The 22,607-nt window shown below is 36.4% G+C and overlaps 1 protein-coding gene across 1 annotated transcript in view; it reads right to left on the bottom strand.

The window, feature by feature from the left end:
• Positions 1–3,513: 3,513 nt before the first annotated feature.
• The window catches only part of cul2 (cullin 2), a 31,000-nt gene continuing 11,906 nt past the window's right edge, over positions 3,514–22,607 (bottom strand). The window contains exons 7-21 of the mRNA XM_051687675.1: positions 21,079–21,175; positions 20,689–20,799; positions 18,764–18,926; positions 16,490–16,614; positions 16,189–16,296; positions 15,413–15,472; positions 15,159–15,287; positions 14,505–14,591; positions 14,124–14,276; positions 13,896–13,973; positions 13,671–13,737; positions 10,557–10,759; positions 8,471–8,572; positions 8,254–8,370; positions 3,514–4,246 (exon numbers count right to left, since the gene is read on the bottom strand). Of these exons, the coding sequence (XP_051543635.1) occupies positions 4,115–4,246; positions 8,254–8,370; positions 8,471–8,572; positions 10,557–10,759; positions 13,671–13,737; positions 13,896–13,973; positions 14,124–14,276; positions 14,505–14,591; positions 15,159–15,287; positions 15,413–15,472; positions 16,189–16,296; positions 16,490–16,614; positions 18,764–18,926; positions 20,689–20,799; positions 21,079–21,175 (1,732 nt within the window). The 3' untranslated portion in view covers positions 3,514–4,114. The remainder of the gene's footprint in view (positions 4,247–8,253; positions 8,371–8,470; positions 8,573–10,556; positions 10,760–13,670; positions 13,738–13,895; positions 13,974–14,123; positions 14,277–14,504; positions 14,592–15,158; positions 15,288–15,412; positions 15,473–16,188; positions 16,297–16,489; positions 16,615–18,763; positions 18,927–20,688; positions 20,800–21,078; positions 21,176–22,607) is intronic.

Genomic DNA, 22,607 nt, shown 5'->3' with positions numbered 1-22,607 from the left:
AGGCTCAGGAAACCTTTGCAGGTGTTTTGAGTTGATTAGCTGATTGGCATGTCACCATATTCTAATTTTTTGAGATAGTGAATTGGTGGGTTTTTGTTAAATGTGAGCCAAAATCATCACAATTAAAAGAACCAAAGACTTAAACTACTTCAGTCTGTGTGCATTGAATTTATTTAATACACGAGTTTCACAATTTGAGTTGAATTACTGAAATAAATGAACTTTTCCACGACATTCTAATTTATTGAGATGCACCTGTATATATATATTCTCCATAATTTCCATTCTTTTGAATAAGTCAAGTCATTACTCAATAAAGTCATAAGTCAATAAAGCATAACTGTTAGAATTGATTAACATACATCCACATTTCAGCAAAAGCTCTCTCCTCTCCAGTGGGCAGGTATGCAGTGGTTGAATATAAGACAGATATCATGCCTGTCACAATATACTTAATAGTTCAAATGATTTCTGAGAGATGAGACTGCATGGTCAATTAGTATTTAGACAAATCATTTCTTTGTGAAATACACAGATTACTGGATGCAAGCATTTGAAGTAATAACTCATACCAATGTTGTTGAATATAAGGGTCATTCCTGGGATTCGGTAATATTTCAGTCCCCCAGACCTTAGGTGGTTCACTAAAATGAAATGTTGAAAGCTTTTTGTAAGATGTTGATATGTCCATTCTAATGAATTAAAATAATTATTGCGTTAAAATAATCTTTATCATAAAAAAATAAAACAAATGTCTTCTTTCTATATTAAACCAAGCCATCTGACATGTCCCTGAGGCACTTCACTGAATTTGCACCTAGAAGAAAATTATAAAAAGTGCACACTGTCTATAATTTTTGTCATTAATGTATATATTTATTAATGTATATATGTATATATATATATATAATGTGTTCCTTTGCTGAGAAGGATATTTTACCCAAAAAAATCATGATTTTTTAATAAAAACCAGGCAATAAAGGTTTGTCCCTCAGTCTGAACTCAACCCCGTCGCACCAACAATTTTCAGCCCATAAAAATTTTTGTTCTGCCCATATGTGACAATATTAATCAGAAGTGACATTATTCAGCTGTCTTCAACAGCATGGTACAGAAACAGGTAAATATCATAATCTGTATTCATATCTTGAAGTGTATTATAGTATGATGGGTATGGTCAAGCTCAGCAACTCAACCCCTTCACATGAAATTTAAATATTAAATCAGTACTTTTCAGTATGATTGTAATGTTTGATGTGTTTGTTCATGTTTTTGGATTTCATTTTTGTTAATAAAATTGCACTTCGGTTCTTCACTTCATCATCGTCTCCTTCGTCTGCCTGTCTTTGCCAGCACCAGTGCATCGTTACAATGATATTTTAATCCATACATATATAGAGAATTTATGAATATAATGCTTGCTATGTGGTCTTCTGTCCTACACCACATGAGGAACAGTGATCATTTTGAGCAAAAATCCATAACTCCATCACACTCAACCCTGTCACATTTCTTCACTGTAAACCTGTAATGGGGCTGAAATATTCAGTACATTTATGAATATTGTAACAAAAATATGAAATAGTCAATGTATTTTATATACAAATTCAATATATTTTCTTGAATAAAACATGGTGTTAGAAATATGTGGGTGCATGTCACTTAGTGGTTGGAGAGTTGTGATGGGGTTGAGACAAGTGTGATAATATTTGATAATTAAAATGGGAATTATTTGCTGAGCACAGCCTTACATGTTAAGGGCTAACTCAAAAAAGTTGGGATTTTAGTTAAATATCAAATTTTTTTTTTATTTTTTTTACCAAAAACAATTTTACTTTCTGCAGCTTTATCACATAAAAATAAGAATACTGTCATAAAAGTTATATTTGTAGTCATTAAATTTATATGAGGGACACATGAGCAGCAGGTAGATGCTTATTTTATTACAAGTATGTAGAGAATCATTTTCAAACCACTTCCATTATGTCTGTGACGGGGTTGAGAAAAAAAAGTGTCCAAAAAAAAAAAAAAACAGGAAATAAAAGGGATTTGATGTCTGATGTGGGAAAAATATGATTTGTTGGAGGTTTAATATGTGTCTAATGTTTTGGAGTATTCAGACAATTAATAAAATGTAGTCGAAAAATGTTTTTTGTCCAAATTGTAATATTACAGAATCCCAGGAATGACCCATAAACAGATCTTGCACTTGGACATTCGTTTAAACGCTGATTTGAGCCATAAAACCAGCATCAAAACAGAAAACCATAGTCTTTGCTTTCTTGGCAATCTTGGAAATAAAATGCAGTTCATAAAAGAACTTCCAATTGTCAGATGTTGTTAATCATAAGCAAGAGCCAGAAAAATCGAGAGAGAGAGAGAGAGAGAGAGAGAGAGATTGGATTTGGGTTCAATTTGTGATTTGTTTTACACTGTTTCAATTTATGGAGAAGGACATCAGATGGCATAAATGTGGTAGTTGTTTCCACGTAGACAAACTTCTGGACTGATATGACTAAAAATCATAATCAGTCTTTCTGGATAGCAAACTGTACATAGTGCATCATTAAAATCAAATGCACACTCACACCGTTCCCCTGCATAATTGCAGATTTACACTGTAATTTATTAAAATAATAGATTTTTACTAAATTTTTCTCTTATTTCTCAATTCTAAGTGATTCATTTTGCCCCCTTGTGGTAAAAGGAGGCCTTTTCTTGGAGCAACTTCACATTTAATGAAGATTCAGCACTTTCTGTAGCATCCAAAGACTTGACATCTGTGAATCTGCAAAACCGTAGATTTATGTAAGATGATGTATTGAACAGAAAATGTTTTGCTGATTACACACACATACTGAAGACATGTTGCTTTGGTCAGGCCTCTCCATATGGGTCTCATTAGAAGCGAATCCTCAGCTAGGACTAAAAGTGAATATGCTACTACTGATGGATGAGACTTGCTTACAAAGAATACCAATATAGCACAGCTATCTCCGAATCTAAAGTCGTTGTACTGTGAACTCTCACTGAGGAGGATCCTCAAAGGTGCACTAACTTACGTTTTCCACAGTTAAAACGTTTTACCCCTAAAGAAATGAATAGTGTTTTGGCAGCTATGCTTAACATGATGTACACTCACATGGGATGAAGACTCCAGTCCTATCTGTGGCTGTTATATTCTACATGGGTGTTTCTCCGAAACATAGAATGGCAGAGGAACAGTCATTTTCAGTCATGAGGAAAATGATATCTGATTGGCTGATTCAGTAATATTCATCAGGAAAGTGCTACCTGATTGCTTAGATAAACTATAACCCAACCCTAACCCTACCCCTAAACCTAACCCTAACAAATTAGACAGCGCCTTTGTAGCAACATGTCGAGTTCCTGTGTGCGTCATTTGGGCATAGTGAGCTGGGATAGGAGAAAATATCTTAACATCGAAAACATTCCACAGTTTGCCTTTAATTACACTCTTCTCAAATTACTGGAGATGAAAACCTTGAAACATTTACGAAAGAGCGTGTTTTTTATTTGTTTAATTGACAAGCAGCAGAATCATGTTTGTCACCTCATTTTGTTTTTTAATATTCTGAAAGTAAATGCAATTATTAGAATACCGGTTTTATTACAATATTTGTTTTTTTACTGTGATACATTAAAAAAAGAATACACACAACAACTGCAACGTGAGAAAAAGAAAGGGTGGATGTCTTTACAGTTGTTTCCCCAAACATTTCACTTCTTTTCACTCATTTCATTCACTCGCTTTCTTCGTTTCTCATTTGCGATTACGTCTAAAAATGTATTATCCATTTACGCTTGAGTAGCTATAGGCATTTCTCTTTTTGTGTTGACGCGCTGGGCGTGGCACTGGTGATGTAAACAGCATAAAATCAGAAGGGGGGAAAGAAAGGGGCGAAGTTGAGAAGGGGTGGTTTGATGACTGTCCGGCTACTCAGAGGCCCTTTTTTTCTGAAGATGGAGGCACCAAGTCCTGATTCGATCCAATGTTTGAGTGCCGGAGTCCACCAGAGCCGAAAATAAAAGACATATTTACCATTCACGCTTTGCAGCGTTTTCTGTTTATATTCTTTAATTTAATATGTTTTTATGCAACGTAGCTGTATTCGTCTGAAGAGCTCTGGCTTCGCTCGATGTACTGCTTGTCAATAAGAACCTCAATGCACTTCTTTATCATGCTGATGCTCGGGTTGAATCTGGCTTTGGATTGGTTGATTACCTGGAAGAACAAACAGAAACAGAATTAGGAATATACGGCAAAAAGGTATAAAACGGAAAACACTGTGTGGCAAAATGCATCCCACGATGCAATACGCTTGACCTGACCTTCCGTTTCCAGAAGTTTATACCAACTGCGATTTTTTACATCTTTAACATCGCATTATTTAATCAGACTGACAAAAGTGAAGACATTTTTACAGAAAATTGGATGTACCATACTACTGTTTAAAACGTTTGTCACATACTGCAGTTTCACATACAAAAAAAAAAATACAAGGCAATTTACAGTAAATTGCAGAAAGTTTGCAGAAAATGTAGCACACTACCATAAAAAAAAGTTCCATATTGTATACTTTTTCAAATACAATAAAAAAACAAAAAAAAAACAAAACAAAAAAATAGTAGGCAGTATACAGTATATACTGTTCAGAATTAAGTAAATGTAGCATAATGGCAATTGAAACGCTTATTGTTCCATATTGCATACTTTTTTACATATATTTTTTTTTTAAATAGTAGGCAGTATACAATATATTCTGTGCAGTAAGTAAATGTAGCATACTTCCATTTAAAACGTTTATTGTTCCATACTGCATACTTTTCACATACAGTTCTATTTAGAATATAAATAAATAGGCCATATACAGTGTATGCTCTGCAGAATGAAGAGTAGCATACTAGCATTTGAAGTGTCTATTGTTCCATATTGCACACATTTTCACATTCTATTTTTTAAATAGTAGGCAGTATACAACATATGCTGTGCAGTATGAAATAAATGTAGCATACTTGCATTTGAAAAGTTTATCATACAATATTGCACATTTTTTCATACACTATTTTTTTTTTAATCGTAGGCAGCATAAAATATATGCTGTGCAGTATGAAATAAATGTAGCGTACTAGCATTTAAAACGTTTATCATTCTATATTGCCTACTTATTAACTTTCTGTTTATAAAAAAGTAGGCAGTATATAGTACAAGCTGTTTATTATGAAGTACATGTGGCACATTAGCATTTAAAACATTTACCATTCCATACTGCATACTTTTTCACATACTATTTTTTAAATAGGCAGCATGCAGTACATCCTGTGCAGTATGAAATAAATACAGTATACTAGCATTTAAAAACGTTTATCGTTCCACCTTGCTTACTTTTTCATATATTTGTTTTTAAATTGTAGGCAACATAGGGTATACACTGTGCAATTTAAAGTAAATGTAGCTTACTAGCATTTGAAATGTTTATCGTTCCATATTGCATACTTTTATACGGTGATGCAATGCTGCTACATACTTTTTTCACTTAATTATGTTGAAAAACAACTTCTCGTAATAACGAGATACCGTGCAATAAAAACATCATCTTTTCTCATAATAACCAGAGTTATGTTGTAATAACGAGATATGTCAAAAATGACATCTTTTCTCGTACTACCAAGATATTGTCATAAATACAAAATCTTTTCTCGAAGTAACGAGATATTATGTCATAAAAACGACATCTGTAGTTTTAGTGAGATATTTCTACGCATCACTTTTTATGTCACAGCCCACTTGTGATTGGAATACAGTGAAGGCTAGAGGTAACTGAATCCTACATGTGAAATTGTTTTAATTCGTAACATTTTGTAAAGTCAGCATGGATGTTTGGATTTTCCTCTGCAAATCACAAGGTTTCAGAGGAAAATATTCCAAAAATGAAGCTGGACAAGGCCTATGTTTTCTAAACCGTGTTAGTGTAAACTGCAAGCCAAAGAGTTTTGGAGTATTCACAAAAAGGACGAGAATATATTCAATTTAATTAATCAAATTATAGTAATATTTGAATAGACTAATAAGTGTACCCCTTGGGAGTTTTGCCCAACATTCATACATAACCCATGTCGGGCTATCACAAACTGATCTTTAAAAAGCTATGATAGTGTCAAATCATAAAAGTAGCTATTTTAATGACAAATAGAAAATAATGCACAAATTTCATCCGCCACTTATCAAACAGATCATGTTACAAATGATAGCATATGATAAATATATTGAATGTGTTCATGAGAGATTGTTCATTGTGCACTTGTCTAACGTCAATTATTCTTTAGACAACGAATGTATAAATATATATGCAATCCAATGTTTTGTCGAGCATTTAAACAATGAAACTACAGAGGCATTTATGACAAAAATAAAATATTGTTTTTTGGTTGACATTTTATTTGCCACTTAAAGTGTGCAATGAATAAAAACGTTTTAATTCTAAACTGTTGAAGTAAAGCTATTGTACATCGATATTTCGATGCATTTGCTGAATCTGAACTTACTCAAAAATATTTAAGTCTATTTTCAAGATTTATTTTCTTTTATTAGATTACTCCATTCAATTTGATTGAATTTTATGATGGAACTGAAATGCGTAAATCTTAAAAAAGAAAAAGAAAAAACAAAAAAGTCATGCCATTCATGTTTTGTGTTATTATTCACTTTCACATTGTAAAACGTCTTGATGACTTAAACAGAGAAGAAGATAAAGATAAATCATTTCAAACAACTGTGCTTTGGTTACCATATGTTGAATTCATTTACCATTATTTATATAGGGTACAGAGCAGAGCCGCAACTCTACCGTTGACGTGCACAAAGTGATAAATTACCACATAAAAGAAAATATGTTATTTTCATGAATGAACTATCTGGTTATTACGAGAGATGTCATTTTTACGACATAACTGTACTTTTTTCCAAGTACTGTTTTTTAAAAATACTAGGGAACAGATGGTATATGCTGTGCAGTTTGAAGTAAATGTAGCACAACAGCATTTGAGACTTTTATCATTCCATAATGCATACTTTTTAATTTACTATTTTTTTCAATAGGCAGAAGAGTATATGCTGTGTAGTATGAAATAAATGAAGTATACTAGTATTTGAAACATTTATTGTTCCATATTGCACAATGTTTTTAATAGTAGGCATTGTGCAGTGTATGCTATGCAGTATGAAGTAAGCAGTAAGCTAGTATTCCATTCCAAACAGCCTTGATTCGGACGCGCACTGTGTGATTTTAAAGTCTTGGTCAAAAGTTTGATTATAAACGTATCTTCTGCAAAGCCTAAGAAAAGATTAAGGTTGAGGACATGCATACATATTTTCAGCATCAAGACACTCTATTGAAATTCAAAATCTGTATTTCCGCAGTAAGATGGGCCTTTTGAAGCACATGACCGGATGAACTGTTATTTAATAAACCAATAAACTGAAAGGTTGAGTCGTGCTGCCATTGCAATGAGCTGTATTCTGGCAGGAGATGTGTTTGTCTCTGAAACTGTTTGTTCCAAAGCAAGCACAGATAGAAATGAAAACCACATGGACTAACAGAGCACAATTCCACACATCAGTTCTCTGCATAAGGACTCCAGCTGGATTGTTGCATTATTACACTGTAAGAATAGCTGTGGTTGCTGATGCTTGAGAAGAAATTGACAGTCCATTAAGCAAATCTATTACCTAATCCATTACAATCATGCTCCTCCAGTGTGAAAACAGATCTCTGATAATATGTATTTGTATGTGTGCACAAGGTGGTGGATATACTCTGCTGTGTGTCATACCTTAACCACAGCCTATAGCCTCACGGATGTTATGGCTTAACGAAATTCAGACTGTAAAAACAATGTTCAGGTTGTCTTTAGCAAGAGGAATGCAAGTTTAGTGGCAAATGTGTGCAGTACACATGACTTGTTTTTGTGCAACACTATGTTAGTCAAGCATGTTGCTGGGCTGTCAGGTCTTCAGGCATGTTCTGACAGCAGTCTATGACCAAGTCGTCCATTCCTGACATTTCACAGTGCTCTTATCTGCCTTTGGCTTCCTGGTGTTCTCCACAACTGATGATCTGTGCACTTACACTAACCTCTGCATCAGGGACAATACTACTGTACACCCTGTATACTGTCATTCAGGATTGTTGGGTCAACTATTCCTTTAACAAACGGATTATGCAATCTCACCTCCTGTATGAGGGCGTTGTGTCTCAAGACTTTCCTTGCTTTCATGATCCGCACTATAGCAGCCTGCAAATACATTTTCCTGTCTTCATCCACGGCGCTCCTCGTCTGTTCCATTTCCTGTGTCCAGAAATGGCATCACAGGCTTTATGTCACCAAACATCAGTGTATTTGCAAAGAGCCTAAATGAAAACATGATCCCGGGACATTTGCTCAGTACCTGTGGTGTGTCCTTCTGCATTGAGGTTGTGATCTTGAACTTCGTTCGTTTACTGGTGAAACTCATAATTAGGGAAAACGTGGATTCAGGCTCGATTTCCTCCTGAAGGCAAAGAGAAAGTGTGAGTGTATTTTTAGTAAATTGCAGGTGCAATTAATAGTTCTAAAGAAAACTGTAAAATGGACAACTGTAAAAGCCATTGTAAAATAGCCAATAAGCAGACACCTGCTACTGCACATTTAATGAATTGAATATTCCAACTGTATAATATTCCAATAACTGTATATGTGCCAACTGTAATCACAGCGATATAATAATTGGCTCATCACATAATTTTATGATTAAAAAAGTAAAGCCTACAGTTAAAGCTGAATTCTTATGTTGGCTTGTCAAAGTATACTGTTCTACTATTTAAACAACTTATTCTTCTGAGACCAAAATTCCATGAGTTACTCCTCCTACAGCAGGGATGGGGAACGTTCGGCCTCAGGGGCATATAAGGCCCACGTGACCCTTTTACCCGGCCTGCAAGGCCAGGGGTGGGTTTACGATTTCTGAGGCCCCAAGCAACTGACCAACCCGGGGCCCCATTTCGAAAATTTTGCTTAAAAAAATTACATAAAATTGATTTTAAATCATCATATCAAATGTTGTAGCTAAGTACATTCAAAATGTTTAATGAAATAAAAATCTAGTTAAAGATAATTAATGCATGTTTTTTCAACAATACAGTGATTTAAAAAAAAAAAAAGATATTTACCTACATATATTATATATATATATAATATTTTTTTTATGAACAGGGTGTGCAAAACCTACTTCACTTACTAACATTTTGGAATTCAGTTGTTATTTATTATTATTATAACCCAACAATTTATCATTGTTGTCCAGTTTTTCATTATAATACAGTATGATACAGTATTACTTTAAGAATTTGTTGTATACAATAGTAATATATTTCTGTCTTATTTACTTTACTTTTACTTGGAGCTTATGTTATAATGCTGCAGTGTACTGTTCATCATGTTGCAAAAGTTTGCATTTTATGTAAGCAACATTCGTAACAGTAAATATAGAAGGCACAAAATTCAGGCAGTCAAAACTCAGTTGTAATCAAACCTACACAAGGCCTTTAATATACTTTAGGTGGCTCTATCTAATCTTTCTGTCTCTCTCTCTCTCTCTTTCTATCTATATGCCCCTCCCTTTCTCTCTCTAAACATGCTAGTAATGCCTATCTGCATCCTAATAAATGTTAACCATGCCAAGCTAAGTTGAAACAGGCTAGTGACAGCAAGCAACATGCTAAAAATGTCTAGCTACATGCAAAAACATGCTAGCAATACCTAGCTACATGCTAGAAATGCTTAGCTGCATGATTAAATGTGCTAGCAACACCTAGCAACATGCTAACAATGCATAGCTACATGCAAAACATGTTAACATCACCAAGCAGCATGCTAACAATACCTAAATAAATGGTAAAACATGCTAGCAACACCTACCAACATGCTAGTAATGTGAGAAAATGCAGCAATGCCTAGCGTCATGTTAAAACATACTAGTAATACCTTGCAACATCCTTGCAATATTAAGCTACTTGCTAAGACGTGCAAGCAATGCATAACATGTTAGCAACACTTAGCTACATGCTAAAGCATGCTAACAATGCCTAGCTACATGATTTATTGGACTTGTCCAACTGTAGTGTTTGCATAACCTTAAAGCTTTTTAAACTTTTAAAACTATTAGACAAGCTAACAAAGTTTGTCTACAGACTTTATCAATCTAGATTTTTTTTTTTGTTAAAAGCTTTTCTCGTATTCCAGCTTAATTTGCTGCCAAGTTTACTCAAGTAAACCATTTATAGATTAATTTCACCTAAAATGTTACACCATGGTTCTCCACTTTGCATTGTGCCTAACAACAGCTTTTAACCATGGTAAAAATCATTGTAAATCATCGCCTTGTGGATTTTAGCTTTATTAACCTATTTCCATTTAAGCAATGATCAAATATCCTGGTGATATATAGTAGATATAAGTGCATTCTTCCAGAAATATCTGCTATCCTCCTGTCCTACTTTCTCTGAGTCGTGGCTGATCATCTTGACATCCAATAGAGATTTAATGGTCTTCTGTAGCTCTTTCTCGTTCATTTGCGTGCTGTCCTCCAGTTCTTTGTAGCTCACAGTCTCACTGTTGTTGAAAGCCAGCAGTACAGCCATCTGATAGGTGGTTACCACAGCCACATAAGGCTTGGACAGGTAGTTCATCTTTACCTCACCTGAGACAGAGAGACAGAGACAGATTTTCTGTTATCTAACACAATAAAATACATTTTTACGTGTTGCTTAAATGTCCAAATTCTTTTTAGGGCCACTGTACGCAAGAGAGTGTGTGTGACTGGATTTTGCATGTTCTGCTGTATAAATGGATTACTCTGGGAAGTCACAGCTCAGTGTGATAATCCGACTCTTATCCTGAACCATGTAAAGGATTTACTGTGGTTGGGCAGAAAAGCCAGGTGAGGCTAATCTGACTTTCACTGCACCAGCCAACAGATATTATTCTCATGTCTACCTGATCCCTTCCTTCACCAAATCAACCTGTACTCAAAAATTAGACATGCAGGTGGCAGCTTTATGTATAGTTAATGAAAAGCAAATAAAGCCTAATTACTAGGGCTGTAAATTTAACGTTAATTTACAGTATATTGCTTTCAAGTGCAACTGGGAAACTTCGACGTACGAGTTGGGCAATCGTTATTACGACATTACGCAAGAAGCCAAACTAATAATCAATGCTCAACAGCAAAAGCTCTTTTTCTGTTGTACTAGTGGATAAGCATATGCGAACACCGCTATAGCGCTTTTACACAACCTAGAAGATTTTTTTATGCATGATATCGAACAAAAGATTAGTTAATTAGTCACTAGCTTTACATTAGTTGACTGTAAGCTCTGTCATTAATATTACTGAAATAAAGCACTGAAATTTACTTTTTTTTTTTTTTTGTAAATTTCCTGTTGTAGAGTTCCAGATTTTCTCACTTGTAAATACGACACCTCTTGGTCATTCACGTCCTCGGAAGTCGACTCCATGACTGCATTCGTACATTTAATGAAAAACTAAAAAAATGTGTTTAAATAATTAAATAAATAAAACATTTATGACAGTCTTATGCAAAAGTTTGGGCAACCCAAGCCAAATTACATGTTTTGTTGATTTTCTAAGTAAAAAACACACAACACAATCTTTTCAGATAACGCATTTAAACTAGACATATTTATGCACATTTTTTATTTATTTGCTTAATTTAACAGATGAACTCTATCTAAATCTCTGGGTAGATCTAAAGCATGCAGTGCATGTGAGACGCCCTAAGAATATTGCTGAACTAGAAGCATTCTGTAAGAGTGGGAAAAATTCCTAAAGGAAGAATAGAGAGACTGTTAGCAGACTACAAGAAACATTTAGAAGCTGTGATTTCTGCCAAACGTGGTGTTACTAAGTACTGACTGAAAGGGTGTCCAAACTTTTGCACCTGCCACATTTACTGTTTTTTTTTTCTTCATCTGTTAAATTAAGCAAATAAATAATAAATGTGCACAACAATTTGCAGAAATATGCCTAGTTTAAGTGTGTTCACTGAAAAGTCTTTTTTTAACTTGGAAAATCAACAAAACACGTCATTTGGCAAGGGGTGCCCAAACATTTTGCATATGGCTGTGTGTCTTCAATTATCTTCAAATACTGATATACACTGGCAGCCAAAAGTTTGGAATAATGTACAGATATTGCTCTTATGGAAAGAAATTGGTACTTTTATTCACCAAAGTGTCATTCAACTGATCACAATGTATAGTCAGGACATTAATAATGTGAAAAATTACTATTACAATTTGAAAAAAAAATTCTGAACTCCTGCACGTGCAGCAATGACAGCTTTGCAGATCCTTGGCATTCTAGCTGTCAGTTTGTCCAGATCCTCATGAGACATTTCACCCCACACTTCCTGTAGCACTTGCCATAGATGTGGCTGTCTTGTCGGATACTTCACACGCACCTTACAGTCTAGCTGATCCCACAAAAGCTCAATGGGGTTAAGATCCATAACACTCTTTTCCAATTATCTGATGTGTTTCTTTGCCCACTCTAACCTTTTCTTTTTGTTTTTCTGTTTCAAAAGTGGCTTTTTCTTTGCAATTCTTCCCATAAGGCCTGCACCCCTGAGTCTTCTCTTTACTGTTGTACATGAAACTGGTGTTGAGCGGGTAGAATTCAATGAAGCTGTCAGCTGAGGACATGTGAGGCATCTATTTCTCAAACTAGAGACTCTGATGTACTTATCGTCTTTAGTTGTTCATCTGGCCTTCCACATCTCTTTCTGTCATTGTTAGAGCCAGTTGTACTTTGTCTTTGAAGACTGTAGTGTACACCTTGGTATGACATCTTCAATTTTTTGGCAATTTCAAGCATTGTATAGCCTTCATTCCTCAAAACAATGATTGACTGACGAGTTTCTAGAGAAAGCTGTTTCTTTTTTGCCATTTTTGACCTAATATTGACCTTAAGACATGCCAGTCTATTGCATACTGTGGCAACTCAAAAACAAACACAAAGACAATGTTAAGCTTCATTTAACGAACCTAATAGCTTTCAACTGTGTTTGATATAATGGCAAGTGATTTTCTAGTATCAAATTAGCAATTTAGCATGATTACTCAAGGATAAGGTGTTGGAGTGATGGCTGCTGGAAATGGGGCCTGTCTAGATTTGATCAAAAATGGCTTTTTTTTTTTTTTTTCTTCAAATAGTAATGGTGCTGTTTTTTACATCAGTAATGTCCTGACTATACATTGTGATCAAGTTGAATGCCACTTTTCCTTCCAAAATAGCAAAATCTTTACATTATTCCAAACTTTTGGCTGCCAGTGTATATGTGCAAATAATTTGGTTAATCAATGGGTATACCGTCAAATTAATTCTATTATGATTTTTAATACATTGACAACCCTATTAATTACAGTTTTCAGCATGCCAGAACTGTACAGATTTAAAGAATAGATGCTCTGTTCTGATTAATGCTAATTTGATGTTTTGTGAATCAGGCAGATTGGGAACCACGATAAGTCATGAATGCATGTTTAATTACCTTAATCTGCATGATACATGTGTCTATATGGTGACATTACCTGTACAGAGATAATGTAGCCAGGTCAACTTCCTTCCACTGAAGTGCTGATTATAAAACAACTCAAACTGCAGAGAGAAGACATCAGTTAAATCAGTGTCACCTACATTTATAACGAAATTAAAAGGGGATTTTACTTGTTCTTCTCAGCACATGAAGGAAGCTTATGTTCTTGGCCCTAATCATGCCATAATAGATTTCCAGGCATGTTGCCATGGCAGCTTACCATTTGTACACTCTTCTCCAGCTCCTGTGGGATGGCAAATGTGGAAGAGGGAACATGTGTAAGGGGCCATGCACCCGCCTGAAACACATACAAACACATTTGTAAGAATATTAAAAATGTAAAAAAAAGAAATTGTCAAAAGTCATATTTCACCCCAAAATCAATAGAAACAAATTAAAATAAAACATATTTTTCAAAGGCATTGGCCTAGTAATAGCTCTCTCTCACCTGTAATACATAAATTTGGAAGCTGATGCCCAGGTCCACTACAGTCTCTTGGGTTTTGATAAAGTTGTTGAATTTGTTGTTTAAGTCGGTGCTGACGCTCATATCAGTGTACATTCTGTGCAGTTTGCTTGTGAATTCATAACCACAAGCTTGCTACAAGGCAAAAGGACATGAGAGGAACAAAAGAGATAGAGAACACAAGAAAGAACGTTTTGCTCACTTTCATCACAGAAACCCTTCATCAATCCCATCTGTGGTTAGACATAATGACAAAGCTTCGGCACCCACAGCGAGAAAACACTTGATTATGTTGGATGAGTCACATCTGTGAACTTTTACGCTGTTGTAAAGACAGGCTGCCGTGTGAGAGTGCTGTTCTACCTTCAGTTTGTTGATCATGGCTTCTTCGGAGTCCATGGATAACGAAAGTCCATGTATTAACCTCTTTGCAAGCATTCTGGCGTAAAACTGAGAACAAACGAGAATAAAAAGAAAAAGAAAGACAAGAAGAATGTCAGTCCCTTTTCACAACTTTCAAAACTTGAAATTGCTCAAAGGAAATGCCGGTAAACACAATCCTGTGAGCAAAAATACAAATTAAGCACAACATGCTGTTCAATTTACAAACGAATTACTCAATTGGTATGGTTACCGTTGATGAATCAGTTGATTCAGTTTGGTGAATCAGTCTGAATTGGACACAACGTTAATATTTTAAATCATGGACAAAATCGGTCAGACAACTCACTCCCTCACAAAATCGGCTGTGAATTACTCACTCGCTCACAGAAAAGCAGGTTATCATGTTTCAGTTCAAATGAGCCGAAAACTTTTGGAATGATGTTTGTGCCACTAGGACTTGAATTTGAATTTTAGGACTTGACTTTGAAAAAGTTTACTTAAAGTTGAATATACAGTTTTGAAGTAGTCAAGGAGTACCACCATGGAGTGCCCCGAGTTTCTTCGTCGAATTTACCCAAATTGGAGTAAAGCTTTAAACTTTAAATCGGAAAGTTTGTAACTTGAATCATTCACCTTCTGAAACACATCTTTGTCGTCGATGTATTTGAAGACTGTGATGAAGCTGGTCAGCTTGTCTTCCACCTCGTTCTCAGTCATTCCTTTCGCCGATTTCTTCAGCAGATTGTCACAGTACTTGGCCAGCTGTGCCACAGCGTGAGAAAACAGGCAGAAAAGTGTTAATGTGCTGTCTCCTAGGTTTGTGTTGAGTTAAGACATCATCTCGAGCTAACGTTGTTAAAAGCAGGGTGTAAAGAGCGATTACACACCAGTTCAGGCGCTTTGCAGATGGATTTGGGCTCTCTATAGTTCACAACTGAAGTTAAAGCCTGCAAGGGAAATGAGCAGTTTAGATACTACTGTATATGTTTTGAAACACCCACGTGAACCCATAGGGCAATACATTTTGTCTCACACATGCCCCCTACTGGACAGAAAGGAGAATGGTTTCGACTTCAAGCTCCTAAATGACAGTTCTACATTTTCTAAAGAAGGAAATGTGAGTATTCCTTGTCCGGGAAAAACTGGGTGCAACATTATAAGGGGGTTGTGTGTATTTGTCAGGGCAGTGCAATAGCAATAGTGATGCTTGTCATGGAAAATACCACCAATAATCAAACAGCCTTCATTTGAGAGATGGAAAAGAGCATCAAGACACTGAAAAGATCACATGCATATATTTGTACAGTACGTTTTTGTTTGGTTGTCCTCTTAATTTAGGGTAGACAAGTCTCAACACATTCAGTGTGGACACACCTGCAAATATTACAGGCGTCCGTTGTTAGTTTTTCAAGTTTAAAGGTGCAATAAAATTCTAAACATTAGGACGTTAGACATCATGGACATCAAAGCTTGACTTTTAGCCTCTGAATCTGTCATTTTAAATTTCATACACTAAGAAGCACTGAGGTACCATGCAGTACGATGCAAGTAACATGGTTCATGAATATGGTAATAATTCAGTAGCATGTAATGGTATTACCATCTGATACAACACCAATACATTTCGAACTCATTTTTAAATGGCGTTGAAATGTAATTGTACCTTATCGAGCGCACTCATGAAGTGTTGGTCCCCATTTAATACTGTGTTGATCAACTGGACAAATTTACTGTGAACCTCTAACACAGACTCCACAAATTGGGTTGGCATCTGCACGAGAAAGATCAGAGGAGAACAGCAACGATTATTCTGTACAAATATCCTGTTTTGTCATTTTCACAATATATTGATGAGGTGTGAGTAATTATGGCACACATGCAGCTTTAAATCATTGCAATCAAAACCTGGTTTACATCACTTTTATACGCTATACTGTTTTTCATGCATTCTTCAGGTCACTTACATTTTCCTGAGAGAGGTTACTGGTGGCTCGGAGACCCTCATCATGGATGTGGACCTGAAGCTCCTGGATCATGTGAGGCAAGCCGCTGGACACGGCCCGCAGTAGCGTGTACATATTCGCCATGTCTGAAACCCAACAAACAATCGGAACACATCAAACCATGTTGTTTGCCCAGGGTATCTGCAGGTTCGAAGGAATGAAATTTAAGACTTTTTAAGGCCAAATAAAATAAAAATTTAAGACCAATTTCAGTTAAAGCACATTAATTCATTAGCTGGTAAATACAAAACCACTGAGGCTACTTGAATGTCTCTTGAATGTTTTTTTTTTTTTATATATATTTTATTGTGCATTTATGTGTTAATAAGTTAATACAACATTAAAACTCTAAATCATTAAGAATGCATGTAGCCTAAAGTATGTAGCCTATATTGTGACCCTTCTCTTTAGTCACTTGCTTTCCAGCAAGACCAAGACATTGTACCGCTAAGAATACATTTGTACTTATGATGGTTTTGTGTCATACTTTCGTTTAATCCTCTAATCTGTCAAATCTAACACAACAATCAGTGGGCTTTCTGCCACCACTTACTGCACACGCGCTGACATCTATAGACCTTATTCACAGTAGCGCCATGTTTGATTTTTAATGGGAATGGAAATGAGGCTGTGAGGGATAGACTTACCATCTCTTCAATGGCATGCACGGTGTAAATCTGTATAAAGCTCCAATATCCCATCTGATTTTCCACAACTCATGTTGTCTGGAGTTTTTTGTCTACTGAGTGTCCTTTAAAAGATATTTCTTCAATGTTTTGTCTGCGGAACGATCCAAAAACACTTTAAACTGCAGTACATCTCATCGAAGAGACTGTCAGTGTATCCATCACAGCCTTGTTGTCATTCCCATCAAAAATCAAAGATACCGCTGCTGTGAATAAGGTCTAGCATGTGCTGAATAACATTTATATTTTTTTTCTTGGCAGATACCTTTAACAAACACTTCGACAGGTAGTTAAAGGGCAGTTCATTTAAAAATGAAATTTCTGTCATCACTGCTCACCCTTGAGTCTGTATGAAGTTTTCTCTGCCATGGAACAAAAACGGAGATGTTAAGCAAAACGTTTAGTCTCAGTCACCATTCACCGTCACTGCATCTTGTTTTTCATTCAATGTAAGTGAATGGTGACTGAAACTCCCTAATATCTCCTTTTGATATCCACTGAAATAAGAAAGTCATACAGGTTTGCAACAGCATGAAGGTAAGTGATGACAATTTTAATTTTTAATAAAAACTCATCAGTTACCTTAAAAACGACCATTTAAAGTTGACAAGATGTATTGAAAATGTTAACAGATTAAATTATGAAAGAGAAAGAGAGGGAGAGATGCTGTGCTGCTGCTTTCCCCTGGATTGGTCTGAAAAACTCGCAGCATCATGCAGCTTGCTCTGTCTTGTCTGCCCGTCAGTGTTCTCTTTGCTCCGTGACGTTATCACTGCGTTAGAAAATGGACGCGTGTCGTGAGAGCGTGAGAACATTGTCAATTGCGTTGGCAGCTCTAGATCTAGAGAGATGAGATATAACAGGTGTAACTCTGCAGCTGAGTTGTTCTGTTAGCTTTACAATTCTTGTCAAAGGTAGTGTAAAATAAGGAAGTGCAACGATTTGAAAGGCGTCAAAAGACAGCTCCAACCTCGCACGCTTGCAAAATTGTAACGTTGACCGCTTTGTCGACTATAAGCAGGAGCGATAGTGTTAGAGACGCAAAACAATGCCATTTGCATCTCGGATTATCGGGTTTATGAAGGTTTACACATGTGTAATATCGTAAATTCAGAAAAAATGCACTTCCCTGCATGCGCTCACACTAAACTCAAGCGTCACCTGCTAAATGCACGAGAGAGAGTGAGAGAGAGAGCGAAAAAGTGAGAGAGAATGAGAGAGAGCGAGCGAGCAGGAGAGTGAGAGAGATGATTTTGACTCACACAAATTCTGTTTTAAGCGTCTCCTCTATTCACGCCCCAAAAATGAATACCTCAGCCAAATGAAATGTAAGACTTTTTGTAATTTATTTAAGGTATTTAAGACTTTTCAAGGCCTTAAATTTTAATAAGTAAATGTAAGACTTTTTAAGACCCTGTTGCCACTCTCGTGTCATTTTATGGAACAATATTATACTATTAACACAACGTTTGAACGTACTGGAAATTACTTAAATAGACCTAAAGTGAAAGTTCAGACTGAACATAGGCAGAGCGGTTAAAGTTCTGACCATCTCTCTTCTCCTGTCTGATGATACTTTGACATTCTCCGTGCAGGAACTGCAGGTGATCGGCCACCATCCTCTGCTGACATTCATGGATGACTTTGGCATAAGAGCTTGGGTGCAGGTACTTCCGACATCTCACCTCCTCATCTTTCAACCTGCCTAAAACCTGCAGCCACGAATTAGAGAACATCAGCCATTGGTCAGAAGAGGAAACATACACTCACCGGCCACTTTATTAGGAACACCTGTTCACCTACTTATTCACGCGATTATCTAATCAGCCAATCGTGTGGCAGCAGTGTAATGTATAAAATTCAGTTAATGTTCACATCAACCATCAGAATGGGGAAAAAATGTGATCTCAGTGATTTAGACTGTGGCATGATTGTTTGTGTCAGACGGGCTGGTTTGAGTATTTCTGTAACTGCTGATCTCCTGGGATTTTCACGAACAACAGTTCTGCAGTTCTGTGGATGGAAATGCCTTGTTGATGAAAGAGGTCAACAGAGAATGGCCAGACTGGTCTGAACAGACAAAGTCTAAAGTAACTCAAGATAACCCCTCTGTACAACTGTGGTGAGAAGAATAGTATCTCAGAATGTACAACATATCGAACCTTGAGGCAGATGGGCTACAACAGCAGAAGACCACGCTAGGTTCCACTTCAGTCAGCCAAGAACAGAAAACTGAGACTGCAGTGGGCCGAACATTTGTGTACCTCAGCAGAAATTCAGATTTGACAGACCAGTCGATGTTTTTCCAATCGTCTACTGTCCAGTTTTGGTGAGCCTGTGCCACTGCAGCCTCAGTTTTCTGTTCTAAGCTGACAGTAGTGGTACCCGGGCGGTCTTCTGCTGCTGTTGCCCATCCGCCTCAGTGTTCAACGTGTTGTACTTTAAGAAATGCTTTTCTGCATAGCACTGTTGTTACGTGTGGCTATTTGTGTTTCTGTCACCTTCCTGTCAGCTTGGACCAGTCTGGCCATTCTCCTCTGCCCTCTGTCATCAACAAGGCATTTCGTCCACAGAACTGCCGCTCACTGGATGTTTTTTGTTTTTGGCACCATTCTCTATATACTCTAGAGACTGTTGTGTGTGAAAATCCCAGGAGATCAGTAGTTACAGAAATACTCAAACCAGCCCGTCTGGCACCAACAATCATGCCACGGTCCAAATCACCGAGATCACATTTTTTCCCAATTCTGATGGTTGATATGAACAAACTAAAGCTCTTGACCCGTATCTGCATGATTTTTTTCCTCCCAATTTGGAATGCCCAATTCCCAATGTGCTTTTAAAGTCCTCGTGGTCACGTAGTGATTCGCCTCAGTCCGGGTGGCGGAGGACGAATCCCAGTTGCCTCCGCATCTGAGACCGCCAACCCGCGCATCTTATCACGTGGCTTGTTGTGCGCGTTGCCACTGAGACATAGCGCGTGTGGAGGCTTCAAACTATTCTCCGGGGCATCCATGCACAACTCACCACGCGCCCCACCGAGAGCGAGAAACACATTATAGCGACCACGAGGAGGTTACCCCATGTGACTCTACCCGCCCAAGCAACCGGGCCAATTTGGTTGCTTAGGAGACCTGGCTGGAGTCACTCAGCACGCCCTGGGATTCAAACTAGCGAACTAGTGAACTCTAGGGGTGGTAGCCATCGTCTTTACCACTGAGCTACCCAGGCCCCTCATATCTGCATGATTTAATGCATTACACTGCTGCCACACGATTGGCTGATTAGATAATCACATGAATAAGTAGATGTACAGGTGTACCTAATAAAGTGGCAGGTGAGTATATATGGATTATGACAGACATTGGTATGATAATGGTCCATATGTGCAGAACAAATGAGAAGCTATAACAAGCTGTCACTTCAATGTAAAGATCATAACTAACAGGTTGTACCATGGTGATACCATCTTACCTTCTCCATATATTGGGAGCAGCTGGACTCCTGCAGTAGATTGGAGGCTTCCTGTTTGTAATACTCGCCGGTTTTAGTCAGAAACGGCCCCTCAAAGATTTCCTGATAAAACTGGAATGAAGGAAAAGAGGAAGTACTCTCCACATAAGATGTATGTTTGCTGACAAACAAGCTCAAAGAACAGTTTACTTCATGCTCACAATCATGAAAAGTATTCATTAGTGTAATTATAAAAACTGCTTAACCAAATTATTAAAAGCAAGACATTTCCATTCCAATATTTAATATATAAATAAAATATTGAAATGGAAATGGAAAATTTAATATAATTACACTAATGAATAATTTCCATGTTTGTTTGAATCTCAGCTTGATCCAATAAACACTCACCTTTAGAGGAAACTTTTTCTTGTACTGTTCAACATGAACAAAGGAGTTGATAACCCCATGGATTACTTTCTGATTTGGGTCCTCCCCACATCGGTCGCTACAACATCAAAAAAACAACATCAAAAGTGAACAAATCAAGAAAGGTACCCACAAACAAGCACACCTGGCCAGCAAAAAGAATGATGCTCTGCAAATACAGTATGTAGTTCTGACCTGCAATACAACTGATGAAATGTATTTATGATAGCAAGGCTCTTATTAACCCTCCTATGGTCTTCGGTCATTTTTGACCAGAATCACTTTTGCTAATTTAATAAAATGGTTTACTTTATCTGAGCGGTACAAGACTTGGTGACTCCACTTGCCATCTGAACATACAAAAAAAATTGGGCATGATTCATATAAGTCTTTGTGGTCGTTAAAAAAAAAAAAAAAAAAAAAAAGCGACACCTTCGGTCTTTGCGGTCAAAATTAACCATTGAAAATGAATGGAAAAAATCAGAACACAGAGCAATTTTTTTTTAATCTGTCAAATCCAATCATAAATCAGCCACAATGCAGAATAAAAAACAAAATTAAAGGGTGAGACTATAAAACATCCAGAGCCCAAAACATACACACCCACACAAACACTTACACTCACAGTGTAAGTGTAATAAATCAGCCACAATGCTAAACACACACACAAACACACAAACACACATGCAGAAATAAATGGATGAGCCTAAAAGAGCCAGGAGGCAGAACTTTCAACAAAACACACACACACACACACACACACACACACAAATAAAGGTGTGCAGACTGTCTCCCAAGAGACATTAAAACATAATTATATAAACACATTGAATCATTCTTTACTGTTCTTACTGTTTTTTTTTATTGTTTACAGTTTGTTCTTTTTTATGCATTTATTGTTGTTCATTATTGCTGTTCACCTCACTGACTTGAAAATGTTTGCAAAATCATTTTTTAATATAGAAAGTTTGAAATTGCAAAATGTTTACTCTGATTCTTCTGTTTTATACTATAAATGAATTTTCACAATGCAGTTCATTTCTGTTAACTACAAAAACTGACACTTCAAATCAACTTTAAAATGCTAAAGTTTGAAAAATAATAGTTTGATAATGTCTAAAATATATATCCAAATCCATAACTTGTGATAAAATATAAAATTAGGTTCCAACAAGCAATCAGACTGCACAGTAGGTGACTTCATAGTACACTGCAGCCATGTACCGGCTATTATTGTTACCACATGATTTTCAAGTCATGATATTTATATTTGGTTCACCAGATGGCAGCAATGTGCCTCAAATATATGTCACATTCTCATATTTTCTCATATTTCAACTTATAGAAGTGTAGATTTTTACTGTCATAACGTTTCATAAATGTACTTATTTGCATATGCAAATTAATGGTAATAATGAGAAATTTACATGTAAATACATCCTTATGCCATCCCAGATGTGTATGACTTTCTTTCTTCAGCAGAACACAAATGAAGATTTTTAGAAGAATAT

The sequence above is a fragment of the Myxocyprinus asiaticus genome, chromosome 44 (genome assembly GCF_019703515.2).
Source record: "Myxocyprinus asiaticus isolate MX2 ecotype Aquarium Trade chromosome 44, UBuf_Myxa_2, whole genome shotgun sequence".
In the NCBI taxonomy this organism is placed as follows: Eukaryota; Metazoa; Chordata; class Actinopteri; order Cypriniformes; family Catostomidae; genus Myxocyprinus; species Myxocyprinus asiaticus.
The sequence above is the reverse complement of the archived record's forward strand: the minus strand, read 5'-3'. Positions and strand labels throughout refer to the sequence as shown.